At 42.1% G+C, this 25293-nt stretch overlaps 1 protein-coding gene across 4 annotated transcripts in view; it reads left to right on the forward strand.

The window, feature by feature from the left end:
- Positions 1 to 25293, forward strand: part of prkd3 (protein kinase D3) — a 38147-nt gene that overhangs the window by 8223 nt on the left and 4631 nt on the right. For 2 of the 4 annotated variants that reach the window (XM_053336119.1, XM_053336120.1), the window contains 11 exons: positions 12171 to 12309; positions 16408 to 16539; positions 17082 to 17239; positions 18133 to 18328; positions 18432 to 18509; positions 18597 to 18783; positions 19668 to 19791; positions 20038 to 20115; positions 22948 to 23224; positions 24710 to 24762; positions 25146 to 25218. In XM_053336119.1, the coding sequence (XP_053192094.1) occupies positions 12171 to 12309; positions 16408 to 16539; positions 17082 to 17239; positions 18133 to 18328; positions 18432 to 18509; positions 18597 to 18783; positions 19668 to 19791; positions 20038 to 20115; positions 22948 to 23224; positions 24710 to 24762; positions 25146 to 25218 (1495 nt within the window). The remainder of the gene's footprint in view (positions 1 to 12170; positions 12310 to 16407; positions 16540 to 17081; positions 17240 to 18132; positions 18329 to 18431; positions 18510 to 18596; positions 18784 to 19667; positions 19792 to 20037; positions 20116 to 22947; positions 23225 to 24709; positions 24763 to 25145; positions 25219 to 25293) is intronic. The other 2 variants (XM_053336122.1, XM_053336121.1) reach the window with 2 other exon arrangements.

The raw sequence follows: 25293 nt of genomic DNA on the forward strand, positions 1-25293 counted from the left end.
TAAATTGATATTACAGTTGGGATATCTGAAGAACTCAAAGTCGTCCATGTACAACTCAAAAGCCTACATGCACAAGGTATCTATCAATTTCCCTAGTCTTGGAGTAATTTGCGGAAAAGGGAGAGAGAGAGAGAAGAAAAAGGGAGAAAAAAAAATCTCTGAAGTTAAGTGAGCTAAGTAATTTCTACCATCTGCAGTGCACATTTCTGCCGCCTCGTTCTCCTTTAAATGTAAAGTGGCATGGCAGAACACAGAGCCTCGCCGCAAGAGTCAGGGAATGACAGAGTGGAGAAGAGTGGCCCTCTCCAGGGAAAATGGGGCAGGGGAGGCTGGGACAGCCCTGTGGGTAGGCCTCGCATGGGCCACAGAGGGGGTTGCGGCCACCGAACGGCTGATGTCGGTTCAGCCGGTGCCAAAACCATCTATAAAAGGCGGCTCCTGCCACCAAGCGTGGCTTTGCTTTTGATTTTCTTCTCATCAAGGCTTCCCGAATGACCTTCACCATATTTGACTTTAGCCAGTGGCGGGAGATTATCTCACATCAATTCAATCTCTCCGTTAATACTGTCTGAATGGGCTTTGATTGTGATTATATTGACGCGGTGGGAAGCAGTAATGTTGAACTGTGTAATACTCAGGAATCCTGGTGACTTTGTCCTTGTGAAGCCAACCACCTGTAGTAATTTATGAGAACTTCCTGACAGACTCTACTAACTTCCATTCATAAATTTGTAATGTTAGTGTAACAAGGTTCACTGAAAGAGGATATCTCATTTCCTTTATTAATTTACTCATTAAGTGAAGTTTTTTCTGGAGCTTTACCTTGACTGCACCCGCTGACAAGCTCAGCACACTTGGAAGACTTCAACCATGACAACTGCTAAAGAAAAAGAAGAAGGAGGAGGTGTGTGTGTGTGTGTGTGTGTGTGTGTGTGGGGGGGGGGGGTTGAACTTGGTGCTGTGACAAGGACATCGCCCCTTTTTAAGATATTAACTGTGCTTATTTAACCTCGTTTATCACTTATGTCCATTTTCTGCACTAAAGAACCACTCATCTCAACTCATAAACAAAGCATGACTCGCAAATCTGTTAATGTGCCAAAAATGCTTTAAGTGTCCTGCAGTGAAGACCACATGGTCGCTGCTGTTGATACACAGTGTTGTTCCACCAGTGTGGCTGTATTGATCCATTTAGCAGCAGAATTTCTTATTCTGTGTTGTTTTCTCAGCACTGTTTGCCTTTCCTGTCTTTCAGTGAAGCGAGTGATCTGTCAAACCGATAGGAAGGTGGCAGGGGAAGTGCAATTACAAGTCGATACAACAAGAATACAACAAGAAACCTACTGTGTTTATGAATGTAGAAGGAGTTAAGAAATGCTTTTTTTAATGAGCAACATTTGCTCTAATGAAAAACACCACAGGCCCGAGTGGAAAGAAAAGTAGCTGTATTACAACTCTGCTTTTGTTCAATTGGTCTGTCTGGCCATTTTTAAACCCAAGGGAAACAGTCAGCCACTCTGCATGAGCCCTTTTGTCACTGTGTCTCTTTCTTCGGCCGCACTCCGCTGTTCGGTTAGTTCCCCTCAGAGCCGCTCCCTGTTTCCATATTCTCTCTGCTCCTGCTCTCCAATCTGCTGTGGTCGGCGGAGCAGCACAGCCTGTTCAGTCTGTGTGTGTGTGTGTGTGTGTGTGTGTGTGTGTGTGTGTGTGTGTGTGTGTGCGTGTGCACTCAAATGGCTTTTTTCCCTACACTGCACTTGCTATTATTCTTGTCTGTGTGTTTAAATGTTCAGAGAAATTGCCTTTTGGTGTCTGTGTTTTGAGGAAAGGTGACAACTTGAGTGTTGGAATTTGGACCGCTGCAGTGTTTAGTTTAGTTCAGCTGAAGCACAAATGTATTTCTGTGCGACTACTAATTCAACAAAAGAACGTCTGTGAGAGAAAGTGCTCATTATTTATCGTAAATAAAGAAAACCTCAAGCGGCTAATCCCTGCCCACTTTCTGTAACACAGAACCCACAGCAATTATTAATGTCTGTGCTGAGTAACAGCAGCGTGTTCCTACATCCTGCTATTACCTCGCACCTTATGACCCTCGGCTCCACCAGAGCAAGAGAAAACGCAGTCGCCATCAATCTCGCGCTCATAAATCCCCCCAGGTTCACCTGTTTATTTGCCCCGCGTGGAGGTGAATCTGGCTGCTGTCCCCCCCCCCCCCCTTGCTACTCCAAGCCAGAGAGGGGGAGATGGAGTGTGTACTGCAGTATATCTCTAAGGCGGAGTCGCTGGCGGAGGATCGCAGCAGGGCTATAACTCATCAGTAGTGTGCGGGGGCCTAGCCAAAGCATGTCTTAGATCACACTGCTCTCTTCCTGAGAGGCCTTAGATCCTGTGACTCAGCCTTCCTCTTCTCTGCCTGGTCTCTAGACACTGTTAATACATGCAATACTCATGTGCACACACACTTTAACATTCATAAATACATGCAAGTAAACACCCACACACATGTTATGACACATACATGTGAAGGATGGTATTTTTTAAGCCCGAAAAAAGCCACCTGGTTCTTGCTGAGGATACGGTGGATTGTAACCAAAGGGTGACCTCACCGCCATTATCTGCACTCAACCTAAGCGCTTTTGCACTTGAGGCCAAATTACCACAGAAGAGTATTGTTTCCCTGGATTCAAATAATCAAAAGGCGGGTGAAATAATTGCGGGATTTTCTTTGGAGAGCTCTGCAAGCGATGTGAAACCAGAGAGAGATTTGGATGAAAACCGTCAGCTTTTGTGGCTGATGTAAATTGGGTAAGCGGTATAGCTTTGTTAGAATCTCCTGGTGATTGAAGGAGGTCTAGGATGACAGGTGTAGAGCTTCCTTTCACGACAAGGCGCTCTCTGTGGTCTGGACGAAGCCCCGAGCCCAAAGCTCAGCGGTTAAGAGTGGTGATTCTACCTTGTCTGCACCCGAAATGTACAAGAACACACACACACACACACACACACACACACACACACACACACACACACAGATCTCAGTTACAGTAATAGGGAACCGCCGGTGAATTAATTGCATATGATCACTTTTCAGACCCCTGTGTTTCTACCAGTCAGCTATGCCTGAGCCAAGCGCCATGTACTGCTGACTTTTCTCTTGAACATACAGAAAAGAAAAGGACACAAGGTGAGAGGTGGTCTAGCGCCCCAGATTTTGGTCAAAGGTTGCTTTGCCATTATGCTGACACTTGTCGACACAAAACAGCAGAATGTGCATGTTGCCAAAGCAGGGAGAGTTCCAGTTGAGTGGTGATGAAGAGTTTAAGCTTGTGCGGTGTGTGTGTGTGTGTATGTGTGTGTGTGTGTTACAGTTTTCTACGGCGTCATGCACATTGAAATTGACTGTAGTCTGCCAGATATATTTCAAGTAAAGCTTTATTCCATGCTCGGTTGAAACGTTGAGCTTTGGGAGGCGTCAGGTGTCATTCAGACTGGATTTAGTGTTTTTGAAGATAAAAAACACATAGCACATGTGTTCCACGATGATACAGCCTCATGCAGTAAAAGCTATGAATGAACCATGAGCCATATTCTACCACATGGAAGGGAAACAAGTTAGTCAGCCCGTAGAGTGAGAAAGTCACAGCTTCTCTTGCTGCTCTTCCACCACATGAGTTTCCTTTCCGCTGCAGGCCCCTCTGCATGTGGCTGCTTCAGTTGGTTACCCAGAGTGGGGTTTCTGTCCTTTTTATATATTTTTTTTGCAGTGGAAAAAAAAAAAAAAAAAAGCTGAATTAACTTTTAGAAGGGGGACGTACCGTTGTTTGAACATGTGTACATTATGGAGACTGATGGGATGAGTTTGCTGGATCCTGCAAGTGCACACAAGAAGCCATATGAATCCAGTACGTCGTCAGCCCACTCCTCTTGCTCTCTCTGCCTCCAGCTGTAGTCTGTTTTTCTTGGCCTGTGTCTGCAAACAGAGGAGCAAATCGTTTTATGTAATGTACCATTGAAATGAAGCACATGCTTCTCAGCCTTTCTTTCTGCAGAATGTTCCAAGCAGTTGCTTGCCTCATCATGGGGCTGTGGTCAGTAGATCTACAGTATAACATACTAGTGTGTATAACACTTTGAAAAATGTTTGACTTGCTAAATGAATAGAACAGAGGATGGTGTGTCAGATGATGTCACCCCTGCATCAAGCAAGCTATTTAATAAACTTTTCTCCTTTTGCAGTCGAATCGATCTGTCTTCTGGTTCTTCAAGGATGTCAAGTATTAGCCTATCATGGGTATGTTTGACTACATGTATAAGCAATAAGACACTGAAGTACAAACATGCCCAAGATATGTTTGAGGTAGTTTAGAAACTCTCAAGTACACATTTGTCCCCCAGAGAGAAGCAATACAGTTATTTTTCAACTGTAAAATGTTCCACTCAGTCACAACTCAGTAATAACCACATTTAAGGGATCCTTATCAAAAATTATAGTTATATACATATATAAAGTTATCTGGTTATTTGAAAACTCTCAAATATCAATAACCCATTATCGGTTGGGCTCTAATCAAAATGTACTAATCCTGTCATTAAGTAGAACAAAGGTTTATGGTTTGAGGCCAGGGACTTCACAGCTTCATAATGCATTCCAGTGTATGTCTTTTGCATGTTTTAATGTAAACGACACAGGGTTCAAAGAGCTCAAAAGCTTTATTACCATATGCAGAAATAATAATAGTAATATCTCTACCCAGTGCTATCAATGACTCTCTTTAAAACACAAGACACTATGAATCATAGTGAGACTCACATGCAGACGTGAGGGTGTATTTAGCTCATTTGCAATCATTTTCATTTCTACGTGACTATACTTGACATCTCAGAATAAACAGCATTCGTGACACATCATCTAAAGGTCACTAAAAGTTAAATAGTTATGTGTTAGTTTATTCACGTGCGCTGAACATTGGTTTTGCTTATACTAGCACTTGAAGACACTTTATAAAACTTTGTGCTCACCGTCAGCTCATTTAAGCTCGGAACATTCCCTCCTTCAGCTAGCAATAATATTAATGTTAATGTCTTTGAAAAATTGAATGTGATTTTTAATTTTTTGCCTTAGACTGTGTAGAGTGAATGTTTATATTGAGTTAGCTTCATACCTACAGTGCAGCGAGCACATCTGCACCATCAAATTCAATTATTTAGAAATCATGCACCCCAAATTATATGGAAACTGTTAATGCAGGACCAAAAACACTTCATGTTGAACACGAGCACGGAAAACCGGCGCGTTTCCAGTGTGCCCTCTTTTGATGCATCACTCTGAGTGACGAATTAATTATTTGGCTGTTGTCGATGCCCACATCTATTAATTGTCTAATTCGCTGCGCATGTGTTTCTCGTATCATGCTGTGTGGAAAAGTTTGGCTCGGTATTACATTAATAATATGTAATGAAAACAAATACAATCCCACTGTTGACTTTAATAAATTAACACAATTTTCCACATCATGTTTGATGTGACTCAAAGTAATTACACAGCTTTCCTCACAAGGTTCGCGTGAGCACGTAATTGGATTTTCCAATGCGTTTGTTTGACGAGTTATTGAAGTATATTTTCCTCTGTTGTGGGCATTAACATGCACCTCAAAGTCAAACAATGGTTTCCCCCGTTGTTCTGACATTAAAAAAAAAATGTTTTCCTATTTGTGAAACCCTCACTTAAGCTCAGTGGAACTTATGGTTTTATGACATATTATAGAGCATGTTGATTCAGCACATGTTGTCTATTAAATCTCTTGTACATCAAAGCTCATCAACTCATGCTTCGATTTATTTAATATAAATTCGATTTGGTCCAACTCTTGGTCAACTTTTTTTATTATTCTCCTTTTAAGGTGTTCTTAGAGACTTGCTTCAATGACATAACTGAAACAAACAGAAATCAACAGCTTGTGGATCCAAGTGGAGGATGTGTGAAGCAGTGTGATCTGTGTCTTTAGTACTATTGAATAATTGCAGGCTCATCAGTCAATGGACTTATTTATCTGGTGAATAAAAGCACCTTGTATCATACTGATCTTGTGATAGTCTTTATCTTGCCACCTCAAGCTAAATGAACAAGGACCTTCTACCTCCTGACTCTGGTTAAATGTTCACAAGAACACAGTACCTTGATGAAAATATGTAGGTTTTCTCTTCAGCAGGGAGATTACATCATCTTTTAACCTTTTACTTTTGTAATGCTGTTGCATGTCTGTGTCTAAAGTTTAATTACACTCATTTTTACTTCAGTGATCAGTTTAACCTCAGACTTCAGCCTGGGGATAAGTGTCTGCTCACGGGCATCTCAGAAGAGTGAGACGGTTGCTCATTCACCTTTTAACACCCACGGTTTCCCTCCTGGACTTTGGATTTGACACGTCAAAGGTTTTTCATCCACTGTAGCATTTTCAGATGTATTTCTCCAGATAGATGCCAGATTGAAATGCCAAAATAACAGTTAAATGCCCAAACTCCCTTATAGTCAAAAAATTGTCCAAAAAATGGAAATAGTGGAAGGTTAGAATAGAAGTCCTGGGTCACCATTTAATTGGAAATGTGAAAAAACCCATCCAAAGAGAGAACACATCTGATTAGTTTCCCTTGTGTCATTTTATAGTTTGGTATAATGACGCCTCACTGTGTTTCTACACTTTACTCAACTCATTTATGCACTTGTTTCTCCAGGTTCCACTTAAGTTTTACACAGCGCTGATCCCGCTTGTGTCAGTTGAATTATTTACAGAGTGAGAACAAAGAACGACGTCGGCCACAAAGTCACGATTGTGAAAAAACAAATCACATGACCGAGAGAGGTCACGTGACAACCATACAGCATTTTAAAAAGCTCTAAAGGCATTTTCAAACGTGTCGTACTCTCTCTAAAGACTTGTTTCCATTGTTAGTTTGGCAGTTAAATCCATAACTGAGAAGAAAATGCATCAGTTTAAACAAGACCTAAATCAGTGCCACTTCTGTTTGTAAAAAGGCAGATAATCCTGATTTACTGAGCTACATTTGAGTGTTTTTATGAAAAGCATCATTTACCGAGCTAGAGCTGTATGTAGAAACCTCATGCAGACTGACTGGAGCAGGACATTTCACTGCGATCATACTCCAGATCTGTCTGGACTGCTGCCAGACTAATAAAGGTGCGAGGCAGCCTGAGGTCAAGCAGCATACTTTTCCTTACTGTAATCACATGGCCATCTGTCAGAGCCTGTGCACTGCTCTCAACACTGCTTCCCTTTTGCCACCCACCTCTGCCACACATCGCACATACACAGACGCATACACACGCCTAACCGCAAAATTGTTGTGCACAGTGTTCCACTCCGAAGAGAACTCCTATTGTAAGTTATTCATACTTATTTTACAGTGATAGCAAAGAAATCCAGCAGAAGATTCTTGCATGCAGCAGCTCCAGTTTGTATGTCTTACATCTACGTAGATGAGTTATGATTTACAAGTAATGTCCCTAATCTATCATTTTAAAATTTAACTGTATTCTGCAAAAAAAGCATCATTATTTCTCAGTGCCAAATGGTACATTTCATTATTCAAACCAGATCTTTTTTTTTCTCATGGCTGCCTTGATGTAATTTGTTTTTGGCTTCCAATAAAACAAGGCCATATTTCAGATTTGTCCTGCCATGGCCTTCTCACCCCCCATCATCTCCCCTCTTTCCTTTTTCTCTCTTGCGTCTCACTCTCTTTCCTTATAACAGGATTTAGCATATCAATGGCGGATTAGTTCGTTTAACAAAAGCTTACTACTGCAAAGCCCCTTTCCACTCGTCTTTCCAGCCTGACTTGTGGACCTCACACACAGCTCCTCCATGCCGGGGTCTTTGGTGTGCGTGTGTGGTCGGGGCTGCTCGGTTGAATGGATTTACGTTTGAAGATGACAAAAGACGTGCTTAGTCACTATGGGCTTCGGAGATGTGTGCAGTAGCATGTGTGGGTGATGGTGTGCGAGGGGTGCGCATGTGTACAGGGGTACGGTGGAGGTGAGGGGTTTATTTTTACATGTGTGATCGGTACTTTATGTGTACGTGCACCCACAGGTTAGCCATCAATTAACCATGATCTGAACAACACGCTGTTAAAATGTGTCCTAAACCTGCAAATCTATTGTTCTTGCACCTCTCGCTTCCTCTTGCTTTAATGAGGCATGGAAAAAAGAAGTGTCCTCTGCCCTCACAGCCGTTATGTACCGGTTTGCAGATGCTCCTGCTCTGGAATGGGACCCCTTCTGTACAGTGGAAAGTGTTACACAGAGTGCCAAGAGGCGGTGACTCCAGCTGGCTAGATTTGGGCATTGACCGCAATTTTTGTGTGGATGGATGTGTGCGTGCGGGTCTGACAGCAGGCGTGTCGGACGAGTGGAGGAAAACCCCACCGTGACACTACAGCCGGCTCAGGAAGGATGCCCCCCACTAACCCTCCCGCCCCACCTCTCGCTTTTGGTGGTGATGGTTTGAGCCGCATAGCATTAATCACCTCAGAGGGTGACAGGGTTTAGGATGTAGGTATGTCAGAATGGAAGGGGGGGGGGGGGGATTGGAAATGTGCCATTATGCAGGCACGTGCCTTGTGTCACAGTTTTTACCCCACAAACTGTATGATTTCACTGTTCAATATAGTTTTAGTATAGTTAAAATCATCATAAAGGGATTCTATTGGTATATATAATTAATGATAGGCTATTGTGGAATTTATAACACAAGGAAGAGATGTCTATATGAAATCAAAATATTATAACACACAATCACACCACAGGTTCACAGTGTTGTGAAAGCTGACCCCAGTCTGTACAGCAGTCCATTAGTCCTATAGTGGCAAGTTGTATCTGTGTGTGAATGTGTAGGCTATGCAACAGGCCATTGTGTCTCCATTTAAAATCTGAATAAATCACAATTTTACCAAACACATTCTTTCTTGGTGAACAAAGCTAGCTCTGGTTCTTGTAGCGACATAGATGGGTAATAAGGATTCAGAAGAAGTGCTGTTGTCCTGTTCAGAGTTGTGGGACACTCTACTCATGGACTTCTTATAGAACCGGAAATGAAATCCAAAGATGGTGCTCATTCACTCGAATAAAAATTGCTCACCTGGCGTATATGCCAAAAAATGTTCTCTAGCTTCCATGGTTGCTTACAATAAATATGTCCTGTCAATGTTTTTCCTGCTGGCCCGGCTCATGTGTTGTATATTCCCGGCCTGTTGACTTTACAAAGCCATGTCACAAACTTTAAAATCACTTCTTTTCTATGCTCTGGGAAAGTTTTTCAGATATAAAACGTTCATGGATTAAGAAATAATAATAGAAAGAGTCAATACTGAACTTGTTTGAAGTTTGAGTTTCCCCAACAGTATAACAGACATCTCTTTTATAATGGTGGTCTATGGGGAAAATGCTTTTGGGGCACACAGATTTTTGTTTTTGTTGTTGGCTGCAGTACTGTGAATGGCCACTGGGTGAAACTGGCCCCAAATCAAAGTAGCTGCACTGTGTCCTGCTCTCATAATATATCCATTGGGAAATGGCCTGGAGACCTTCCCAGCATGCACTGGGCAAGAAGCAAAGTACATTTCAGCTATGTTGCCAGCATGCAGCACCATGTATGTATTTACAGTATTTACTCCTGGAGAAAAACACATATGAATAGGACAGTGATTGATTTGAACTCAGGTGACAGGTCTAACCACTAACCCCAAGTTTATGATGTATGTGTGTATTGATGTACTGAAAAAACATAATTTCACCATAAGCTTTATCCTGACACAACCTCTGTATTCTCTGTAGTCTCTGTATTTGGAAATAACTACTCTAGCAATCATCAGGGTAATTTTGAGATGGAAAAAATGCAGTTATTCAGCACTCTCATTCGCTTCAAATAGAGTTTCACTATTTATTTAAAAGGTCAGTTGACCCAAATTGCATAAAATCTTTTTTTTTTTTTTTTTTTTTTTTTTTTTTACAATTACCCCCTGTAGTATCGAGCTATGGTGATAGATTTGGTTTTATATATCCACCAGTGAAATATCTACCTCTACCCCCAATGCACTGGTGGTCAATTGAATAGATTTTGTTGTAACCAAGGTATTGAGCAACTACAGTAGGCTATATTTCATAATTCTTGACAGTGGTGCATAGTCCCAGGTTACCTTAGGATAATCTGACTGATTAGTCCAATATGACTCACATTATATCCTTCGCAGGGCAGCAATTGCACATGTGCACCAGGCAGTATTGGTGTTTAAACTATGTTGTTTAGCCTAGAGTGAGCCAATAGTCAGTTCATGAATGCTATTTCAAGCACCCGGCGTCCAGTGTTTTCATGGGAAAAACCCTTTTGCGGCACAAAAAGTGATGTTTTTGTTATAATGTTGTACTTTACTGATCCCTGAAGGGAAATTGCTGTCTTGTAGTGAAAGATCAGAGTGCAGGTTTGGTGTAAGGGGGGGGGGGGGCAGTACTTTTGTTGTGTCTCTCTGTCTATCGGCTAGTCCACTCTCCTGCCTGGAGGACCGACCGCAATGGGCCTCAGAAGTTTTCAGCTTCTGTGCAGAATTCATTTTTTTCTCGTCATCCTCCTCCTGGCTTTGTTCACACGAGTCATCTGATTCACCCATGTTTTCCCGGGACCATCAATCTGTCTTGCTGTCTCTGTATGTGTGTTTCTTGGCAGTCGAAGGCTCCAGGTGTCTTATGTGTCCCGTGCCCAGACACTGTGCCAGCCCTGGTTGCCCCTGGGCCACAGTGGCATTGTTCTGCGTGGTCCATTATGCGTGACCCTGGTTCATGGGGAAACAGCTGGTGGATCCTCCAGCACCAGCCTGCTTGGCATTGAGACTAGGCTCATAACTTGGTGTAAAATTACAGCGTCCCCGATTCACACTTTAATACCAACCACGCAGAACAGCTCCGAATATCCATCTTACTGTTGATCTGCTTTTTCTGCACTGTCAGGTCTTTAATAGTGATGTTAAACGTGTGCACGAGGTGAGAAAAGCCTTTCCCCCCGCTCCAAGAAATAAGAATTCAACTTTAAGCCCTGAAAAAATCTGAAGGAGGGAGGAGAGGTGATTCTTATAATCTGCCTCTGGCTCTTGTGACAAGAATATTGGTCTCTAAGACGCTATGAGCTGCCCTCAGTTCAGGAAGCGACTCAGTATTGACTGGCGCTGCACTTCCTGTGCGCTGATTCGCCACTACTCCTCTCAGGATGTTTACCTCCCCCCCTCCTCTCCTTCTCCCCCGACTCCCTCTACCACCCTCCTCTCCCCCCCCCCTGCCACAATCACGTGAGTTCACATCGGCGCTCTCAGCTCCAGCTCATGACCTGGCATGACCTAGGTTTGGTTTGGCCCACACATCGCCAGTGATGCTGACAGCTGAGCTAAAACTCTTACTAGAATCCAGATGATTCGCCACTGCTTTTACTCATCAGAGCATACGGATATTACTTAAGCACCAACTGTGTTTGGAATAATTTATGATGATTTCTCCTTTAATTACGGCTTTTTATCAAGATATTATCGTAGAACTGGAAACAATGTGGGTTTTGCTTATTTTAAAGTGAAATATAGAGTGAGAATTGGCTCAAAAAAACAGGCTCCAAAGGGAGCACCTGGCCTTAATGACTCCAAGAAAATAAATGTGGGACACACACTTTGATTGCGGTTGGGAAAATGGGTATCAGTCTTCAGTGAAGGGCCCTTGTAGTGGTATTTCCTCCTACTTTATACAGTAGATTTCTCCAAAGGCAGAAAAGGAGGCCTGCTCCTGAGCTCCTTTCCTGAGTCACTGAGTTCAAAATAGTTAATTCCCTCTCTACTAATGATGATGTAAACCATCAGAAAAAAAACCTGATATGAGTGTGTGTGCTTGCATGTATTTGCAGGAGGTTTACTATTGAATGTAATGTGAAATATAAGCTAGACAAGGAGGAGGGGGTAGGATATATGTCTCTTTCTGTATCTAACTCTCATTCAATATCTGTGTATTACCATTAATGGTCTGCTTTAGACCTCACATAGTACCTCTGTCATTATTTATCAGACTTAATAATTCACTGGTATCTTAACTTTGCTGTTCTCGCATCTCCGTCTCTCTCCAGTTCCCGGAGTGTGGCTTCTTTGGCATGTACGACAAGATCCTGTTGTTCCGCCACAATCTAAATGATGACAACATACTGCAGAGGCTGACGTCGGCTGAAGACATCCACGAAGGAGACCTCATCGAGGTGGTGCTCTCTGGTATGTAAACTGCTGTTAAAACTATAGACTGATGCCCTGAAGGTCTTTGGCTCTTGCATCTCAGATTGGTTTAAACAGGAAGAAAGGAGCACTAAAACAGATTGTTATTTTGCATCTTTGTGAAGGATAAAGAAAACACTGACTCAACAGACCTTCATGAACTATTGCTTTTGGCAGACACAAAGGTACAGAATGAACAAAATGTTTTAATCACCCAGTCACAGACATTGTCCATCCTAATATGAATGGACATTTAGGTGTTTTTAAGTTTAAACTAGATATCCAGATAACCTGTTTGCCCCCTCCTCATGGTTGGCATCAGGATAAGGAGGGAATTATAGGCTCATACTTGTTGAATGCAGATGATGTAATGTAATTCTAATCTATGGGAAGCCAAAAGAAAAAGCTTTACAGTATGAATTATTCTTATTATACTCAACTAACACATGCTCAGTTTGACACCACATTGTTCTCTTCAACTTTTATTACCCATGTCAGATGAAATACCAGCACAGATTGTATAAAAACTGTCATACAGTAAGTCCTCATTCAACCGAGCTTCAACTTGGTTCAGCTGAAACAAACAGTCTTAAGGTCAAAGAGGAAAAAATAAACCAAGTATCCAAAAGGCCAAACAATGGTCCAAAACTAATAAACTGGAGGAAAGTTTTTTTTTTTTTTTTTTTTTTTTTTACATTTTTATGCATAGTCATTATTGACACACCTTCTAGTAAACACAGACAGCCTGTTGTGTCTTGTTCAAGCACACCTCAGCGGGTCGGACGCTTGCTGTGAGAGTCCTGGGTACTCACAGAAAATGTAGCCATGAAATCACACAGCTCTTACACAACTTTTGTCCTCAAGTGAATGACTACATGTGAATCACTCCACGCTGCATTCACTTGCTTTCATTTTATGTTGTGATAAATGTTCTGGGGTTTTTTTTTCCCTTTCCCCCCCTCGTTTCAATTTTTCCATAAGATGGCTCACCTTTTTTGTAGCGGTTGCACAGATGTTTGGTTTTTCTTTGTCATTTCTCACGGCGAAATGAATCAGCTTCCTGTGCGGGTGCCGACAACCAACAAATGGCTTAGAATATCTGTTCAGCTCTAATCTGTTCTCCTGCTCCATCTGCCTCCACTGGGAAGCACCTGACACCACCTGTGCTGTGAATATCTCCCCCTTCTCTCTCTCTCTCTCTCTCTCTCTCTCTCTCTCTCTCTCTCTCTCTCTGTCTCTTGGGCCGCTAGCATTGTTTGCAGGGATTTAGACAGCGGGGATGATTGTATAGGTTCAGGATCTGAGGATACTTCAGGCATCAGGACTGAGGAATGTAGACTAAAGACTGGAGAACTTCCTTCTTTTTGTTTTTGACTGTCTGTGTTTGTCTTGCGCTCTCTTTTGTGTCAGTCTTTGTTACTTCTCTTTCCCTCCCCGCTTTCTCTCATCATAATCCCCCTCCCTTTACCTTCACAAATCCATCTGCAGGTGTAAGCACCACCAGAGGAGCTACACAATATATAGCCTGAGATATACCTGAAGAAAAACCTCCGGATCTCAGATTGGCTGTATATGTGAGACTCTTGCAACACATGCCTTGTTTTTTAATTTAATGAATCTGACTCACAGTAGATTTGGATTTCTTCATGAGGAGGGGGGCTTTTTCATGTCACACACTTGATATTTATTTGAGAAACACGAGGAGAGACATCCGCATTCCCAAGCCTTTGCTTCGGTTCAGAGAAAATATGAACCTTTTGCTGCCCCGCAATTTGCCTCCTGTCATCATCCCTAACCAACCTGTTGTTGGATCAGGCGGCTGTGGGAGAGAGACGGTCTGAATCTCTCTCTCGCTGCGTGAGGGAGGCAGAAGTGGCTTTTTCTTGGCTCCGGGCTCAAAGAAAGAGGGCTTGTTTTTCCTGCAGTAAGTGATTGTAGTAGACCCGTGGAGTTGTAAACATGCTCTGATGTGCGGGGCGGCCCTGGACACAGCGGACACTGCTCAGGCCCATCTTCGGCCCATGAGGTTTGAGGTTTTGGCTTGACCGATTGTCCCTTTGTTCTTGTTTTTTTCACCCCCCCCCCTCCCCCCGCCCCCCCCCTTTTCAATTCCCACCCACTTTCACAAGCTCCTTATTCAACCACTACTGGCAGTGTGAAATTGATATTTTACAATACCTTCTGTTTGTCATAAATACGGCAAACTTGTTTTCGTCAGATGGAAACTTGTGGCCTCCAAATGGAAAAACTCGGGGGCCTCAAAGCAAACAGATAGCGCATTCATGTAAGCTCTCCGCTTCGTGAGAAGTGCTGCGAAAAACAACTCGTCAAGTTTATGTGTTTGGTGTTGTTTGATGCTAATTAGCACGACGAGCATTACATAACACGGCGACTGCTAAGAAGCGGCCAGTTGTTTCGCAGACGTGTGTGAAAAAGCTCATGAATGCCGCCTTTCATGTGTCTGTGCCAGGGGAGCTATGTTCACCCCCCCCCCCCCCCCCCCCCCCCCCCCCCAAGACATGTGACCTGCTTGAGTTCTCTCTCTCTCTCTCTCTCGCTCTCGCTCTCGCTCTCGCTCTCTCTCTCTCTCTCTCTCTCTCTCTCTCTCTCTCTCTCTCTCTCTCTCTCTCTCTCTCTCCCTCTCTCTCTTCTCTCTTCTCTCTTCTCTCTCTTCACCCACCAGCCATCATATTTCTCTGAAATACAGAAATATGCGGCATGAGTCGACTCAGATGATCTCTTATTCTGTATGTGAGAATTTCATCACGGTGGTTCTGGAGCAGTGACTTTGCAATTAAAAACATATATTTGCTTCTTCAGCTCATTTAGTGACCAAGTGACCCAGATGTTGACCCCTCATCCTGCCTGTATCAAACTAATAGATCAAATTGTTGTTGTTGTTTTTTTTTTATTGCTGGTGAGGATTTCTGGCACATGTAAGGGTATTTTTTTGGGTCTCATACTCCAAATCTTAAATTGTTTTCTTGCTTGAAGGATGTTTTCTTGTCTTGATGTGGAGCATATGCAGATTTTCAGCAAAGGAAATGTTTCTTTTTTTTTTTTTTTTTTTCTGCCACATGTTATATTTGTTGTTCGAGCCTGTATCTCATCACAGCAACAGCAGCTGAGCATGTCCTTAGTTGTCCAAGAGAAAATGTGTTCGCTTGAATCACCTCGACGGAAATGAACCAGAACACACACACACACACACACACACACACACACATATACACACACACACATACACATTATGACATCACCATTGCCACTGCACTGATTTTTGCTGCTTAACTCCAGTGTAAATATTAACCCGTTCCCCTCTTGGTCACTGTGGTCCCATAAATGATTGCACGAGAACGGCGAGAGACACACCAACTTTGCTAATACAGGCTCAGGAGACAGGACACACACACACACACACACACACACACACACACACACACACACACACACACACACACGTATACACACACAGGTTTTGGCAGCAGTCATCTCTGTATCTTACTCATCTTCACATCTTTGATGAGTCACAGTCATGATTAACCCAACTCTTACTTCCAACAATGAGCTCAGTGTGCCTGCTTGACACAAAACAGCAGAGAGAAACAGGAAGGGACACATATCCACAGTAAAATTGGATTTAAAGTAATAACAAGGATGGGCTGATATGAGATGATCATACTGTGTTTCTTTGGTGACTAATGGGTGTGCCCTGTCACTTTGATAGGAGGAATGATGAAATTACAGTTGTGCATTGTAAATTTGACGCCCTCTACTGCTACAGTGTGGCTATAGCGCTCATATGCAGGCAGATGTTTGTTTGATATGAAGCACTTGCAGAGAGAGTCTTCCTTTTTAGATGAGCGTCTAATATATAGTGTGACTGTATGTTGTCTGCAATATTGGCTCGATATTAAAAACTGTATGAAATTGTTTCCAAGTACGTGTGACAAATGGCTGCTCTTTTTTCTTTTCTCTTTATCATCTTTTCACATTCATTCTTTTTCTCCATCTGATCCCTCAGTTTTTTGTTGTTGTTGTTTTTTTTTGCCATTTTGCTTCCAGGTTTCAGTTCTATCATTTTTCTATTGTTTCTAGCTCAAGCAACAGTTGAAGACTTCCAGATCCGACCCCATGCCCTTTATGTCCACTCTTACAAGGCCCCCACCTTCTGTGACTACTGCGGAGAGATGCTGTGGGGTCTCGTTCGGCAGGGCCTTAAATGTGAAGGTGAGACACACACACACACACACACCCTGTTGTGTCACTGCCTTCCTTGGGACCTTTTACTGTATCTAAGAGATAAGTCAGAATAAAGGCTGCATCCTGCTACATCCATACAAAAAACACACCACATTGCTAACTTCAATAATATATCATATAACTAGAAAGATTTGGTCTGGACACTGTAGTGAGTGAGATGCTTAACATTCAGATCCCAGTGGAATTACACACTTACTACCCTTTCATTTTTTTGTCAGTGCTGGATCAGATTTGAATTATACTCTTTCATTTTCATGTCATCAGGCTGTAGTTGAAACCATCTCTCACAATTAATTACATCTAAGTAGTTAAGATTTATCTAACAGTGAAACATCCATAGTCATAAATTCTCCTATTCAAACCTATTCATCAGTGGAGCCATCTTGTGGTTGATGTGCAAAACAGAAAATAGAAAACATCTTTTTTTTTTAATCTACCTCACACAGGTTGATGTGTTGTGTTATACAGCGTTATAACACCTTTGCTTCATGTTTGTTTCGTCACATCAGGGTGTGGGCTGAACTACCACAAGCGCTGCGCCTTTAAGATCCCTAATAACTGTACTGGTGTCAGAAAGAGGAGATTGTCCAATGTCTCGTTGCCTGGACCGTCCCTCTCTGTCCCCCGGCCCGCACCTGCCGAGAATGCTGTGGTCGTCCTGGATGAGGTGAGTTCTGATTGGTATGATGATGATGGGTGTATAACCCCTATTTAGATGTATAGGTAAACTGGAAATGAATAAACCCACAACTATACAAAGAAGAAATATGAATGAAAGGAGGAAACATTTATCCTCATGTATAAAATGAACTGGCTGGACTTTTGATACCATCCTCAATCAGCCTGGAAACCAAGTGAATTGTGAGGCAGTGTGCATGCTGCTCACAAACTTTGTCTTAACTGTTAGATTTAGTTTCTAAACTTATCAAATTTGTCTTTTCTCCACGGGTGACTCTCCAGGGCCCCGTTGTCGAATACCACTGACGCATAAAATTTGAAATGAGCTGCATGTAGCTCTGTGGATAGATCCTCGTTGAGGTCTTATGAATTCTTTTTGCATAAGCCCACTCTGGAATATTCTCCTCTTGTCTGTGTCCCCACGAAAGGTCATCTGGAATTGTAATTATGTTAATGACATTAAAAGTCCGTCGAAGTGCAAGGTTTTGTGTCTACTCACTTGTTGGCCAAAAAAAACCCTCCAAAAGCTTCCTTCTCATTTCTGTCAGGAACTTCCAGACTGCTTGATTCATTCACATGGAATCAGAAGTAATTGCTCATATGTGGTAAAACACGACAAATCTAATAACCTTGTATTGACCACTGGGATTGTGTAAACTACACAAAGTCATGCTAACTCACGATGACTGATTTCTTTATTCTTCTTCCACTGCCATGTCATTATTCACTGTCTTTAACTATCACTCAAATACTCCCTTTGAGGCTGCCCTTCCTCTACTTTTCCCCCCTTCGTTTCCGTCCTGCATATGGTTTTTAATTCTTCCTAACCTCCCTCGATCTTTTTTTTTTTCCTTTCCATTTTACGCATCCGTCCAACCCTAGCAGCAGAGGTCCCATCAGGAGGCAGGGAAGCGGATCCTGTCTTGGAGCGGCAGGCCCATCTGGATGGAGAAGATGGTGCTGGGGAGGGTTAAGGTGCCACACACCTTCGCCATCCACACCTACACTCGTCCAACTATCTGCCAGTACTGCAAGCGTCTGCTCAAGGGTCTCTTCCGCCAGGGCATGCAGTGTAAAGGTAAGAGTCCATATGAAGAGACATTAAAAATCACACTATGGAAAATATTACAGATGCTTTTCTATTCATGTTTGAATCTTTTTTTTAAATTTTCATCTACCAGATTGCAGATTCAACTGCCATAAGCGTTGTGCTTCAAAGGTACCAAGAGACTGTTTGGGGGAAGTGGACTTCAATGGAGGTAAGTTCTACATTCATTTGATTGCTTTAATTTCAACAGTGATGTATCTGGAGTATTTGCAACAGTGCTGTTGATGTGCATGTGTAGAGCCAGCCAGCCCTGGCCCAGACTCAGACACCACCATGGATACCATGGAGGTGGACAGTAGTGACTTGGATGGCAGCAGAGGACTGGACGACCCGGAGGAACCCTCAACCCCAGATGAGAGGATGTTTGACATGGACTCCCCCTTCTTGGACAGAGAGAAGGATGAAGAGCCCATCAAGACTATTAGGTATGAACATATTGATTTAATTAAATCTACATTTTTGTTTTCATTGGAAAATGAAGAGATCCCTTCATAATACATGTTTTTAATGTAAGTGATCTACAATACTCCTTTCGTGCAAAAAATTATTTAAACATTTATTTGAAGATAATATTAGGCTTCAGTCATCAGCACTAGTCAAAACGAATCAGTGTCTTCAAAGTCTTTTTAGTGCCAAATTCCCTCTTTTGTTATAACCCCTTCCACTGCAGCTGAACAGGAAGACACTGTCCGTGGAGACAGTAAGAGGGATGCTTTTACAAAAGAGACTGTATCTGTGGAAGATTTTACTACCTCAGATGGCTAAAGTATTATTATATTATCTTCAGATAAACTTTTAAATACATTTTTATTCTTGTATTCTAAGCTCACTTGAAGGGGGAACTTTTAATGGTCAGTATGAACAGGAGGAATGAGCAAGCATGTATCAATGGACACCTGCTTGTTGTTTTAGGAAATGTATTGCTGATGAAGTGTAAGTTTCTGTAGGTGGCACTGTTTACTTTGTTGTTTCAGTCATGGGTTTCACTATTCATGCCTGCCGCCTAATTCTTCTTTCATATATTAGTTTTTGGGGGTGTGTTATCACAAGTTTGCAGTTGTGTTTTAAACCACCAGGTTCATCTTATGTTTATTCTACCAGCAGCATTTTATGTTTCTACCAGATTTGGCACTGCTGCAAACATAAAATGCATTACTTCCTGTACAGAGTTTCTGTTAGGAAGGACACTAACTGCTTGGAGAAACAGATACAAAAGGTTTTATGGACAAGCGAATTAAAATGTCATTATATTGAATACTAAAAGAGTTTTAATCAGTAAAATCCTTTTTTTATGTGTGTGTGTGTATAGCCCTTCCACTAGCAGCAACATCCCTCTGATGCGGGTGGTCCAGTCCATCAAACACACCAAAAGGCGGAGCTCCACTGTGGTGAAAGAGGGCTGGATGGTTCATTATACGAGCAGGGACAACCTGGTAAGACTGATAACCCCAAAGCCCAACAGAGGAGCCCAGTTTGAAATGAGCTGTGCTTAGCCTGTATGCTGGGGGAAAAAAACTCCTTCTACCAAAGCTGTTCACATGTGTTGAATTCAGCACAGAAGGTATTTTCCTCGCGAAACAAAAAAATTAAGACAACAGTTACGTTGGTAGGTGATGTATTTTTTGCCATTTGTACTAACTTGGACTTCACTCTCCCCCTTTTTTTTTTTTGTTATACAGCGGAAGAGACATTACTGGAGGCTGGACAGCAAGAGTCTGAGTCTGTTCCAGAATGACACCGGAGCCAAGTTCTACAAAGTAAGCATAAAGCTATCATCTCTGGAAAAACATGTCTCTTCCTCCACATCAAACCCACAGTAACATTCATTAAAATGTCAGCAAATGGAGCAGCTTGATGCAAGTTGATTCAGTGTTGAGTTCATGGTGAATAGTATTGAAAAAGAAGCATTGGACTACTTGTTAGAATTCAAAACGGGTGATGCTGGTGCCATTTAAAAGAGATCTGGTTTCATATCCATGTTTGGATATTGTCTGTCACACTTATGAGAGATGTGTAAATAAAATCTAAGCAGCAGTAGCTGTGTGACTAAACTTGAGGGCTATCATGTTGCAACCATGAACTACACTGAGGTCAGTTCGGCCTGCTGAAATTTCCCCTGTGGTTTTTCACACTGCAGTTTGGTCTCTTCCTTGCATGAAGTGAAAGGATTGAGTCACTGGCAGTCTCTTTGTTGAACTATTGTTGTCTTTATCAGATAACTTGGGACATTTGAAGGGGTTTTAAAGCAAAAAAAAAAAAAAAGATAAACTAGCAGAATCTCCAAATCCGAAATGAAATGGATTGACAAAAGACAGTTTCAATCCATGATTATTAAAACAAACTGACATCAATCATCCGGTCAAATTGGAATAGGTTTATAGATGGTACGTCCTTGTTTCAAAGTGAGCGTTGACTGCTTGCGAAACGCTGTAATTTCAAACGTGAAAAATCAGCCGTGGAGAGCGTGTGACACTTACCGCTCAATGCCAGCATCGTAGTCAGTCATTACACTGCCGCAGGGGTTTAATAGCACAGTAATTACACACTGAGGACGGAGGGGGGAGAAGGTAAAGACTTCCACATGTGTGTCGTGGTTGTGCGTAGGGTGGGGGATGTAATCATTTTATTGTTTGTGTCCCTTTGTGTGTTTTGAGACTTTGACACCTACTTGAACTGTGGTCAGAGTTGCGATGTGGTAGGACGGCGCGTGGGACTTCTGCAGAGTTTCCATCACCCTTGTCTTTCAGTGTGTACGTGTGCGCGTGTCAAACAGGTGGTTTTACACACAGCTGTTTCTATAGTCTCTGTTTTCTTCTACTTCTCACTACCTCTACTTACAGTGGATATGAAACAAGAAACTTCCCTCATTCTTGTCTCCCAATTATTCTGTCACACCCTGTATCCCTCGCCACCGAAGCCTCGTAGAGGAAACCTCAGTGGGGACAGACACCTCAGGGTGTGTTTACTAGTAGCTTTATGTGCTTCTTTATTATCAACTTGGCACTTAGCTACGTCTAAAACCTTCAGGAGGCTAATCGAAGGCCAGCTCTAGAGTTTGGTCTTTGTTCCATGCCTGTTTGGTTCAGGGTAGCAGATTTCTATCCACGATATATAAAGAATGATGTTTTCCTGTATATACAGTAGAAAAAGAGTCTGTTAGGGATTTCTTTTCTAAGACCACAGATAGCGGTTCTCCATATGCTGAGTCTTTATCCGGGAAGCCTTCTGTCTTGGGCATTTTCCTCTCATTTCTCTGAAGTTTCCTGCCTGCTGCTCATCAGTGTGTGGCCACTGTCCTCCCCTCTCCCCTTTTTCTTTATACCTCCGATCTGATTAGTGGCGGTCGCATGGTGGCTAGCTTGCCAGGCATGGCAGCCATTTTCTCCATTTGGAAGCCATAACGGCTCCTCGTTTGAAGACAAGACCCCTGTACTTGTGGCTTTCTCTGAAGAAAATTTCATAGGGTGAGGGGGCTTCTCTCTGTATCTGCCAGATTGAGTCCTGTCACACACACACACACACACACACACACTCACTCACTCACCCACCCACCCACCCACCCACTCTACCCTGTGGAACGGTAGTTGCCGTGTCTTTCGTCTCAGTGGCTAGCGGTAGCGCCAGCGGCTCGTGCTCAAATGGGGCCTCTGGCTGGCCCTGCCTTGTAATCAGGGAACCAGAGCGCTTCAGCCGCCGCAGGGACTGCTCACGTGACCCGGCCCTGCTAACCACAAGCACTTCATCTGATACTCTGTGGTGAGCCACGCGGAGGGGACAGCGTGTGCCTCTATGAGCCCCGATTGGCTGGAAGCTCACTGTGTTTTTTATTTTTTCGACCCTCCTTCCTCTCTTTGATTTGACAGTGAAGTTGGAAGAGGAAGGGGGGACTTTTAAAGTGTGCTCCAGCTGTCCTTTATGAGTGTGCTCATAAGACTGAGAAGGGTAGAGGAGAAAGTTAGAGCTGGGATTTTATAATCAACTCTGTGATTGTACCCAGCAACTGAGTGTGAGGACGTTTGGAGTGTGTGAGTGTTACTTTACTCTTTATCAGTATTGTTGCATTGTTGAATAGTACAAATGTCTCTCCTGCAGGTTATCGAGCAGGTGGAGTATCCTTCAAGTATTTTTCCAGCTTTGATAAGTTTGTTTTAAATTAGATTATCAACTTTAAATAAGGGTGGTCCTTGTTGTTTTAATTTATTAATACATTTATTAATTCACTTTTCAAGTCACCATTTCTTCAATGGACCATTATATCACCTTCAGCTTATTATTGTAGATAGTTCTCTTCTTCTTTTGTTTAATTTACATCTCCTGCTAAGGAAATATCACTATTATACAGTATGTACATATGTATGATGGATGTGTCTAAGTGTTTGTATGTGTTCTGATCAGCTGTTGGACTCTTCACACTTTGTTATACACTGTTTTGATGAGGATTGTTGTTTTTTTATAGCAAAGAAATAACTTATTCTTTAGGTGTATTGGCTTTTGTACACACTACCAAAAAAAAGAATGGATTATTTATCTGAGAAACTTAGAAGGTATTTATTAGTATAGTTTTACTGAGTCTTTCATTCCTCCCACAGGAAATCCCTCTGTCTGAGATCCTCCAGGTAGAGCAGTCCAGAGACTACAGTAATCTGGCACAGGGCAGCAATCCTCACTGCTTTGAGATCATCACAGCCACCATGGTCTACTATGTAGGGGAGAACAACGGCAGTCACTACCACAGCCCTGCGCTGGCCGCCTCGGGAGTCGGCATGGAGGTGGCTCAAGGTTGGGAGAAGGCGATCAGACAAGCCCTGATGCCTGTCACCCCACAGCCCAGCGTGGCCAGTGCTGTAGGCCAGGGCAAAGATCATAGTAAGTAGACCTGTAGAATATGTTACAGCTTTATTTTGCTGAAAGCTTTGATATGTTTCTGCATGAATCTGGGATAAAAGTTGAACTAGAATATTATTTTTTTCTTTAAAAGTTGATTAAAAAAAATGTATATAATACTTTCGAAATGGGCCCATTGATGATAAAATGTGCTAGCATGACTTTCACATGAAATGTTATTGAACTTTCAGACAATATTGTCTTCTCTATTGTCTTACATGAAAAGGAAGTTCCATACAAAATGTTTTGCCTCACAAAATTCCCCAAAATGTGAATTGTCAGTTACCAGGCTAAAAGTCTTAGAGAAAAATGATGATAATAAATAACATTTGTAGTATAATGTGATAGTATAGTGTTCAGTTTGTGTCTGTATGTGTTTGGTTCTTAAAAGAATTGGCATTTCCTCTTTCACCTATGACTTGTAATATTACAGGATCCCTTCCATAAACAAAAAGTGCTTGGCTTGTATAAGTATAAGGTTTGCCTATATAGAAAGAATTGCACCAACTTGGTTGAGGTGGTCAAAAAAATGCTTAGTTGGCCTTCCATAACGTGCGTTATGGGCAGGGGAAACCCTGTGTTGGCCTTTATAGGCCAAAGGAAGTGGGTCTGTGAAGGAGGGCACTGTTTGGAGATGACAGTGGTGAACTGACATGACTGTGCAGATACATAGTCTGACTCACAGTAGTTAGCATGGAGGTGTTATTCCACTAGGGTTCAAATGAGATCAAAAAAGGATTGGTCCCTAACAACAAAGAAAGAGTTATCTCTGGGTGTGGGCACTGTCATTTGAAATTTTATGGTTATAATTGATTTGTTGTTTAGAGATTCACATGAGAGTTGCATAAGCAGCAAAGGATTTCAAAGTTTGGTTCTTAGATTAGTAAAAAGCTGCAAGAGGCCTGAAACGGACTCATCATGTCCCCCTCAAAACATCCTCACCACAAAGAAATGATAACACTGTGTGGAAGCATGTTTGTCCACAGATCTGTGTTCATTCACTAAGTATAGATAGATTAACTTGAATGAATATTTAATCTGCAAACGTCAGTATAATTTATGGCCTCATTATGTCTTTCAAAAGCAAAATCTTGTTTTCCAAGATTAAAACTACATTTTTGTGTGTAGCATTAGTTAAATGATCACAACATCATGTTTTCTACTTTCTTTTATCTCTGGCTTTCTATTCATTGGCCAGTATGCAGAATTAGCCCCTGCGGCTGTCTAAATTCCCAGTGATGAAATGCATTACATACTTGCACCATTCAGTCACACATAGCTTCCCAGATCAATTTTATTGCCAATGTATTGTGTAATAAAATGCTTCATTATGTTGGAGCTGTGACTTATTGCATGCAGCTGCGATAAGCTTGAAGGTTGTGAAAAAGCAATACTAGTATGTGAGCGATGCTCCTATAATCACTGGCTGCTTTATGCATTGGTAAAGTCATGTGTTTTCCCCTCCAGAAGAGCTGTCCATCAGCATATCTGTGTCCAACTGCCAGATCCAGGAGAATGTGGTGAGTGGGGCTTCTTTTTTCTTACACTGTAACACTGTTGCCTATTGCACAATTTCCCAGCATAGCCTGCACATGCATGCATTCATGTGCTATTAAAGTATCTGTTGTGGTGAAAAAAGAAATTGTATCCCACTGTTTCTTTAGCAAAAACTTCAGTGGAAGCTGTTTTGCTGCATGAATGAGGAAGCTGCAGCTTCAAGTTTTGTTCAAGGGACTTTAGTCTCAGTTCCACTTCTGTAATGAGTGAAAGTTAAATATTTGGCAATAGCAGAAAACAAAGTCATTTTTGCTGGGGTTTCGATGATGTAATTGATATCCGTTGGAAATAAACCAAGTAAAATACAGTAATTATGTAATAGTGTAAAACATCTTTTTTTTAATAGGATATTGCCTCGGTGTACCAAATATTCTCTGATGAGGTGCTGGGATCAGGCCAGTTTGGCATTGTGTATGGAGGTATGTTTCACTTTTGATATACAATAAAACCTCATTCATTTCATCTAAGTTCTGCATAAATTGTGTTCAATTTGG

Source organism: Scomber japonicus, chromosome 16 (assembly GCF_027409825.1).
Source record: "Scomber japonicus isolate fScoJap1 chromosome 16, fScoJap1.pri, whole genome shotgun sequence".
Classification (NCBI taxonomy): Eukaryota; Metazoa; Chordata; class Actinopteri; order Scombriformes; family Scombridae; genus Scomber; species Scomber japonicus.